The sequence below is a fragment of the Centrocercus urophasianus genome, unplaced genomic scaffold (genome assembly GCF_019232065.1).
Source record: "Centrocercus urophasianus isolate 14NV4802_14NV808 unplaced genomic scaffold, USGS_Curo_1.0 seq_102, whole genome shotgun sequence".
NCBI classification, from domain to species: Eukaryota; Metazoa; Chordata; class Aves; order Galliformes; family Phasianidae; genus Centrocercus; species Centrocercus urophasianus.
The window spans coordinates 7293-15781 of NW_024884165.1; the positions used below are offsets into that span (position 1 = coordinate 7293).

The 8489-nt window shown below is 66.0% G+C and overlaps 1 protein-coding gene across 1 annotated transcript in view; it reads left to right on the forward strand.

The window, feature by feature from the left end:
• LOC122167023 (integrin alpha-D-like) overlaps positions 1-8235 on the forward strand; it is a gene marked incomplete at its 5' end in the record, with an annotated part of 15521 nt that extends 7286 nt beyond the window's left edge. The window contains 16 exon segments of the mRNA XM_042831235.1: positions 379-585; positions 744-874; positions 1147-1322; positions 1515-1663; positions 1747-1878; positions 2499-2572; positions 2650-2791; positions 3274-3375; positions 3887-3966; positions 4525-4602; positions 4911-5079; positions 6312-6383; positions 6693-6806; positions 7467-7553; positions 7934-8044; positions 8155-8235. Of these exon segments, the coding sequence (XP_042687169.1) occupies positions 379-585; positions 744-874; positions 1147-1322; positions 1515-1663; positions 1747-1878; positions 2499-2572; positions 2650-2791; positions 3274-3375; positions 3887-3966; positions 4525-4602; positions 4911-5079; positions 6312-6383; positions 6693-6806; positions 7467-7553; positions 7934-8044; positions 8155-8235 (1905 nt within the window).
• Positions 8236-8489: the final 254 nt, after the last annotated feature.

Sequence of the window (8489 nt, forward strand, 5' to 3'; positions counted from 1 at the left end):
CCCATCCCATCCCATCCCATCCCATCCCATCCCATCCCATCCCATCCCTCCCCATCCCATCCCATTACACTCCATCTCATCCCACCCCACCCCACCCCACCCCACCCCGCCCCATCCCATCCCATCCCTATCCCCTCACCCATCCCATCCCATCCCATCCCACCCGATCCCATCCCATCCCACCCCACCCCATCCCATTACACTCCATCTCATCCCACCCCACCCCACCCCATCCCATCCCTATCCCCTCACCCATCCCATCCTTACCCCCATCCCTATCCCCACCCCTACCTTCATCCCATCCCATTCCCATTCCCATTCCTGTCCCAGCCTTGACCCACACCTGTCCCCGCACCCCCCACGTGTTGCTTGCTGTAGGGCCGTGCGCTGTGGTGCCACCGGATGCTGCGGGGTCAGGCCGGACACCCACTGGGGCGCTTTGGGGCCAGCGTTGCTCGCCTTGGGGACATCGACGGGGACGGGCTGCATGATGTGGCCGTGGGTGCTCCCATGGAGGATGACGAGCGTGGCGCTGTCTACATCTTCTGTGGGGAGAAGGGTGGCATAAGTGACCACTACAGCCAGGTGGGACCACCCCACTGAGAGCCACCGAACCCCACAGCGTCCCATAGATCCCAAAGACCCCGAAGGGCCCTTCAGAGCCCCCAGGTCCCACAGACCCCACAGTGCACAGCTGCCGCTTGGAGGTCGGGTCCCACCCTCATGCGTTCTGTCCTCCACAGCGCATTGCAGGCTCCTCGTTCCGCAGCGCCCCGCAGCACTTTGGGCAGGCGCTGAGTGGGGGCCGCGACCTGACGGGGGACAGACTGCCGGACTTGGCTGTAGGCGCACAGGGACAGGTGCTGCTGCTCAGGTGGGAGTGCCGCACCGGAGCCCCATTGCCAGTCCCAGCCCCATACCATCCCCAGCTCAAACGGCCTAGCCCCATACATTGCCATCTCTGACCCTAATCCCGGCCAAACACCAGCCCTAACTCCCCATCCCCAAACTCAACCAGCCACGTCCCATCCCACCCCATCTCCATACCCATTCCCATTCCCAACCCCAACCTGTCCGCATCCCCACCCCTACCCCCACCCCCAACCCCTTCCCACCTCACCCCTCCTCCACGCCGCCGCCCCGCAGGTCCCCACCTGTGCTGAAGGTTGAGGTGACGGTGACCTTCAGTCCCCCGGAAATCCCGACGTCTGCCCTCGACTGCCACCGGGCAGAGGAGGAGGAGCTGAGCGCCGCCGGGGCCGCGGTGGTGACCACAGCCGAAGTCTGCTTTGTCGGCACCAAGAAGAGCCGTGACAGCTTGGGTGAGAGCACGGGCCCCCCGTGGGCGGGCGCCCACCCATCGGCTACCCGCGGGACCCCCAGCCCCTCCGGGCGCCCTCAGGACCCTTCGAGTCCCATCGGCCCTCCCCAACAACCCCTCCCGACGCCCCCCGACCCGCCGGGCCCCACAGCGCCCCGCAGAGCCACGCAGCGCCGCGTCCTGCCGCCCGCAGGCTCCCTCGGCGCCGCCCTCCGCTACCGCCTGCAGTTGGACCCCGGCCGCGCCGCGCGCGCCGTCTTCGTGCCGGGCGGCGCCAGGAGCAACGGGACCGCGCACGTGGCCGAGGGGCTCCGCTGCCGGACCTTCGGCGTCGCTCTGGCGGTGCGTGCGGCGCGGGTGCCGGGGGCGCGGAGCTGCCCCGCGCGGGGCCGCCGCCGCCACGGGCGCTGTGTGTGGGTCCCCAGGGCTGCCCGGCAGACACGCTGAGCCCCGTGGGGCTGCGGGTGGCCTTCGAAGCGCGCGGGGACGCGCTGCAGCACGAGCAGGGGCTGCGCGTGGCGCTCAGCCGCGACACGCAGTGGGCCGTGAGCGCCGCGGTACGGGAACGGCGGGGGGCGAGAGGGGAGGGAGAGCGGGGGGTGAGAGGTGGGTGGGGGCCTGGAGCGGGCGAGGGGGTCGGGAAGTGTTCAGGAAACGTTGGGAGGGACGGAGCGCTGCGGTGGGCGCCTGGAGAAGGTGGGACGGAGGGATGGGATGGGGTGGGGTGGGGTGGGATGGGATGGGATGGGATGGCAGCGTGGGGTGGGGGGAGGTGGGATGGGGATGGAGAGGGTGCGATGGGAGGGAGGGACAGGACGGAGACGGTTGCAGTGGGAATTTGGGGTGCATGGATGGAGGGATGGGATGGGATTGGAGGGACGGGATGGGTGCGTGGGGTGGGTGGAGAACGTGGGGTGGGAATTGGTATGGGGAGAGGGATGGATGGGGATGGAGGCGATGGGATGGATGGAATGGAGATGGTTGGGATGAGTGGAGAAGGGATGGAAATTCAGGATGGACATTGGGAGGGATGGAGACATGGAATGGATGTAAAAGTTGGGTTGGAAACATGGGGCGCATGGAGAGACAGGACGGAGATGTGGGGGATGGAGCAGAATGGATGCAGCCGGGGCGTGCGCTGGGAGGCTGGGATGGAGGCCTGTGCGCCGGCCCCCAGCTGCCCTTCGAGAAGAACTGTGGTGAGGACAACCAGTGTGTGCCCGAGCTGCGCGTGGCCGTCGGCTTTCCAGGGTATGTCTCCCCCGTGGCCTCACCTCGTGCGGGGCACCCCACCTCCCCCCCCCACACCTACTGCCGCCGCCCCATAGGCTGGAGGAGCTGGTGGTGGGTGCCGCTGAGGACGTCACCGTCACCGTCACCGTGCAGAACGTCGGGGAGGACGCCTATGGGGCCCACGTGGAGCTGCAGCACCCCAAGGCGCTCTCCTACCGCAAGGCCACTGCGCTGCAGGTGCCCACGGGGAGCGGGGGAACCGCCGCACCACAGGGGCTGCCCCACACTCCTTCAGGCCCCCAAGAGCCCCTCCGGATGCTCTCAGGACCCCCAGAATCCCATCCCGGTGTTCTCAAGACCCCATAGATGTCATTACAGCACCCAAATCTCCATCCAGATGCCCTTGAGATCCTCACAGCCTCTACAGATGTCCCCAAGGCCCCAAATTTCCTCAAGTTCCTATAGGTTCCTGCATGTCCCCATACCCCAAACCCATTCCAGATGCCCTCAAGAGTACAGACCTCATCTAGCTGACCCCAATCCCATCCAGAGGCCCTCAAGACCCCTGAGTTTCTCCAGATGCCCTCAAGACCACAGAGAATCCCATGTCCCCAAAACACCAAACCCCAATCAGATGGCCCCAAACCTCCTTACCCCACCCTCAGATCCCACCTCAGGTCCCTCCACACACCCCCCACTGCTGACCCAGTGCTCCACAGCCCCACCACAGGTCCCTGGCACAGCACTGCAGCTCAGTGTCTCCAGGAGGTGGGCGCATCCTCTGCAACATCAGCCACCCTGTGCTGTGGGCCGGCCAGCAGGTGGGCTGCTGTGGGGCTCTGTGGGGTGCTGTGGGGTGCCGTGGGGCTCTGTGGGATGCTATAGGCTCTAAGGGAGTCTGAGAGTCTCTAAGGGCTCTGTGGGGTGTTTCAAGGCTCTATGGGCCCTATTGGGCACTATGAGATGCTATGGGGTGCTGTGGGATCTAGGGGGCTCTATGAGATGCAATGGGGTGCTGTGGGATCTAGGGGGCTCTATGAGATGCTGTGGGGTGCTGTGGGATCTAGGGGGCTCTATGAGATGCTGTGGGGTGCTATGGAGAGCTATGGGTGCTGTGGGCTCTATGGTAGTTTATGAAGCTCTAAGGGCTCCATGGGGTGCCATGGGGAGCTATGAGACTGCATGGGCTCTGTGGGGCACTGTGTGCTTTATGGGGCTCCATAGGGCCTTATGGGTCTCTGTGGGGTGCTGTGGGCCCTGTGGAGCTCCATGGGACTCCGTGAGACCCCATGGGGTGCTATGGGGCTGAGCCCCACATCCTGTGCCCCCCAGCTTGTGTTTGTTGTCACCATGGATGTGCCCCACGAGGCTGAGTTGGGGGACAGAGTGGAGGTGGTGGCGTTGGCCAGCAGGTGGGTGACACTGCGGCATCACACTGTGACACCGCACGGCCATGGGTGGCACTGCAGTGCTGTGTGGGGCTGTGACATCGTGACATGGTGTGACGTGGTGTGACACTGGGTGACAGTGTGACACGGTGACATCACGTGATGCTGTGTGACATGGTGTGACATTGGGAATTTGATAGAGGGTGACACGGTGTGATACTGTGGCGCTAACGCTGTGCTATGTGACACTGGTGGGGTGGTTCCTTTGATGTTGTGTGACACTGCGTGTGACACCGTGACACTGACATGAGGTGACACGGCTAGTGATGCAGTGATGTGCCGTGGTGTGACACGGTGTGAGTGACATGGGTGGCAGTATGTGACACAGTGTGACCCTTGTGGGGTTGTGACAGTGACACTGTGTGTGATGTTTTGTGACACTGTGACATTGTGTGGCACTGTGACACGGTGTGACGTGATGGGATGCTGTGTGTCTGACAGTGGGTGACACGGGGTGAGGTGGTGACACTGGGGCTGACACAGTGATGCAACGTGAGCCCACGTGTCCCGCTGTCCCCGCAGCGTCCCCCCACCCGTGAGCCCCCATCAGGTGCGTGCCGTGCTCCCAGTGCTGTACAGCGTTGTGCTGCTGCTCACCAGGTGGGCCCCCCACGTGCCCCACATCCCCCCGGTGCCGCCGCCCCGTATCCGCGTCTCCTCGCCCCACACAGCCGCCCCCCTCCCCACATCCCCATGGGCGTCCCCGTCACCCCACGTCCCTACGGCCGTCCCGGCGACCCAAAGTGCCGCATCCCTACGGACAGGGGACGTCCCTGCGGGTTCCCCAGCGTCCCCACATCTCCGCGGCCGCCCCCGCATCCCCACGCGTTCCCCCGCCGTCCCCGCGGCCGTCCCGCATCCCCGCGGTGCCCGGCCGCACCCTGACGCTCCGTCCTGCCGCCCCGCAGCTCGCCGTCCTCCACGCGCTCGGTGCCCGCAGGACAGACCGCGGTTCAGCACCGCTACCAGCTGGCGGCGCAGGGCGCGCGCCGCCCCCCCGGCAACGCCACCGTCCGGGTGCCCACGAGGCTGCGCGGCGCGGAGCTCTGGGAGGAGCTCTGGGTGGTGGGGCCGCAGGTTCGGGCGGGGCCGCGGGTGGGGGCGGGGTCGGCAGGGACGCGGAAGCAAAGGGAGCCCGGAGGGCCCTGGGGGCGCGCCGCGGAACCCCGTAGCCCCGTAGAGCCCGCTGTCCTGTAGAAGCCTGTAGAGCCCCGCAGGGCGCGTGGGGCGCCGTAGAATTCCTTGGGTCGTCCCGCGGCCCCCGCTGTCCCGTCGCGTCCTTTCGGCCCCATTTGTCCCTGCCCCCCCCCCCCCCCCCCACAGCCCTGCCCCCCCCTCCCCAGTGGTCTCAGACCCCAACCCCCTTCCTGGGGTCGGCAGGTTTGGGGTTGGCCTGGGGCCTGGGTGCTGCTGTGGGTGGGTTCTGCTACAGGGCCAGGTCCTGTTATTGGTCCGGGTCTTGCAATGGGTCTGGAGGTGCACGGGGATCTGCTGTGGGGCTGGAAGTTCTGTATGGGTCTGGGTCCCACGATGGGGCCAGATTCCACCGTGGGTCTGCATTCCTCTATGGGTCTGGGGATGCCCTATGGGGATGGGGTTCTTCTGTGGGGCTGGAGATGCTTATGGGGATGGGGGCTCACTGTAGGTTTGGGGATCTTCTATGGGGTTGAGTCCCACTGTGGGGCTAGGTTCTGCTACGGGTTTGGATTCTGCTATGGGTCTGGAGTTCTCCTATGAGGCTGGGGCTCTGCTGTGGATTGTTGGGGGGTGGTGACACTTACAGGGATGGGGTTTTGCTATAGGGTCTGGTTTCCCCTATGGGTATGGGTCCTGCTGTAGGGCTGGATTTCTCTATGTGTCAGGGGTTCCCCTATGGGCTTGGGGGTTTCCCTTTGGGGCTGGGGGTCAGCCATGGGTCTAGAGGTTCCTTATGGGGCTGGGCCCCACTGTGGAGATCGGGGCCTGCTATTGGGACATTCATAGGGCTCACTATGGGGCTGGGGGTTCCCTAACGGGGTTGAGTCCTGCTGCGGGCCTGGGAGCTCCCTTTGGGACTGGAAGCTGCTGACGATATGGGGCTGACTGTATGGGGGGGTCTGCTATGGGGCTGAGTATTTGCTCCAGGTGTGGGGGTCCCCAGTGGGGCTGGGGGTTTCCTGCGGGTGTGGGGGTTCCCTACGGGGCTGGGGTTTTGCTATAGGGTCTACAGTTCTGCTATAGAAATGCGTCTCTCTGTAGAGATGAGACCTGCTCGGGGGGGCTCTGCCCCACAGACTGCTGGCCCCACTGTGCCCCCCATTCTCCCACAGGGCTGTGAGCCTGCCCCGTATTCCTCGGGGGTTCAGGACCCCACCCCTCCCCTGCTGCGGAACCCGGTGGTGGTGAGTGCCCCATGGCCCCACCCCCTTCTCTTGGCCGCGCCCCCTTATTGCCCCCGCCCCAAGCCGCGTTCTCCCCATAACTCTGCCCCTCCTCGGCTCCGCCCCGCTGCCGCATGGCCCCGCCCTTCCCCTTAGCCCCACCGTCTTCCTGGGACGTGCTCCTCGTTCCCCTCGCGCATCGATTCTATATGGCCCCGCCCCTCCCCCGTAACCCCACCCTATACGCCCCGCCCCCTTGCCACGCCCTGTTCCTTTGCCCCTTTGTAACCCCACCCCCGGTCCCGCCCCCCGGCCGCTCTCCACCAATAGGATTGCAGCGTGGCCGCCTGCCTGGAGTGGCGCTGTCCGTGGGGCCCCGCGCTGCCCCCCGGGGGCGTGGAGTTCAGCGTTGGGGGGCGGCTGCGGTGGAACTGGGTGCAGCAGGTGGGTGCGGGGCAACAGGATGTAGGGGGGATATGGCGGTATTTGGTGTGGGGATGTCGGGAGGTGTGGAACGGTGTTATGTGGTATGTAATATGAGGCTGCGGGGAGATGTGGGGTGGGGTATTGGGGCTGCGTGGTGGTGTGGGAAGGGCCGTTGGGATCTATGGGGTCTGTGGGGTTTTTGCATGGCCCCAGGGGGCAGCTTTGGGGATGGGGAACGCGATGGGGACATGGGGGGTTGGAGGTGCTGTGGGGCAGCCATGGGGCAGCTGTAGGGCATGAGAATGCAATGGGGCTGGGGAAGTTTATGGGGCTGCCATAGGTCTGGGAGTGCCAGAGAACTTTATGAAGTGAGATATATATGGGGGAATGCGGGACTGCCGCGGGGCTGGGATGTGCTATGGGGCTGTTAAGGGGACATGTGGTAGCAGCTGTGGGGCTGGCGAGTGCTGTGGGGTTGCAAAAGGGTTACTATGGGGCTGGAGAACGCTATCGTGTGGGTTGTGCTGCTGGGGCAGGTGTGGGGCAGCCACGGGGCTGGATGTGCTGTGGGGCTGCGGGAGGAGTGGGGTGCTATGGGGTGGGAGATGAGGGGGGCTGGGCGTGGGGGAGCGCTGTGGGCGGGGCCGCGGCGCAGTGCCCCCCCTCCTCTCCCGGCAGCTGCCCCTCCCCCACGTGGAACTGGAGAGCTCCGTTCAGCTGCAGCCCGAGCCGCGCTACCGCAATGTGGGGCGGGACCGCCTGGAGGTGGGCGGGGCTTTGGGAGGGGGGACCCATTGAGCCCCGTGGGGCGCATGGAGCCCCGCAGGCCCTCCAGAGCCTTGTAAAGTCCGTAGAGCCGCACGCGCCGTGCTGAGCACGCGAAACCTCCTAGAACGCTATAGACCCTATAGCACCCATAAACCCGACGGAGCCCACAGAACCTTGTAGACCCCATAGCGCCCCATTGGGCGCACAGAGCCGTACAGAACCCATAGCTCCTCACAGACCCCGTGGATGCCCCGGAGCCTCATAGAGCCCCGTAGACCCCGTAGAACCAATGAAGCCCCATAATTCCCACCGAGCCCCACGAGAGCCCCTCGGAGCCCCCTGGTCCCCCCCCCGGCTGACCCCGCCCCGTCCCGCAGGTCCGCACGGAGCTCCGCCCCGCATCCCCGCCGGTGCCGCTGGGCCCCACGCTGGGCGCGGTGGCGGCAGGGCTGCTGCTGGCGGCTGCAGCGGGAGCGGTGCTGCGTAAGGTGAGAGCGGGGCTGCGCGGGGAGCAGTCTCTGCGGGGGTAATGGAGGGCGGGGCTACCGGGAGGCCCCGCCCACAGCGTTCGACGCTGACTCCGCCCCTTCCGCTCCAGGTCGGCTTCTTCCGGCGGCGCTACAAAGAGATGAAGGAGGGCGGGGCCGGTGGCGGCGGGGCCGGTGCTCAGAAAGAATGAGGGGGGGGGGGGGGGGGGAGGGGGGGGGGTTGTGGGGCTGGGGAGCGCTATGGGGCTGCTATGGAGAAATGTGCGGGTGCTACCTGTGGGGCTGGAGAATGCCATGGGACTGCTATGGGGAGATAGGGGGCAGCAATGGGGATGGGTGTGCTGTGGGGCTGGGGGGAGGAGTGGGGCTGCTGTGAGGCAGCTGTGGGGCTGGGGAGCATCGCTGTGTATGGGGCTTGGGATTGCTTTGGGGTTGGGAGTGTTGT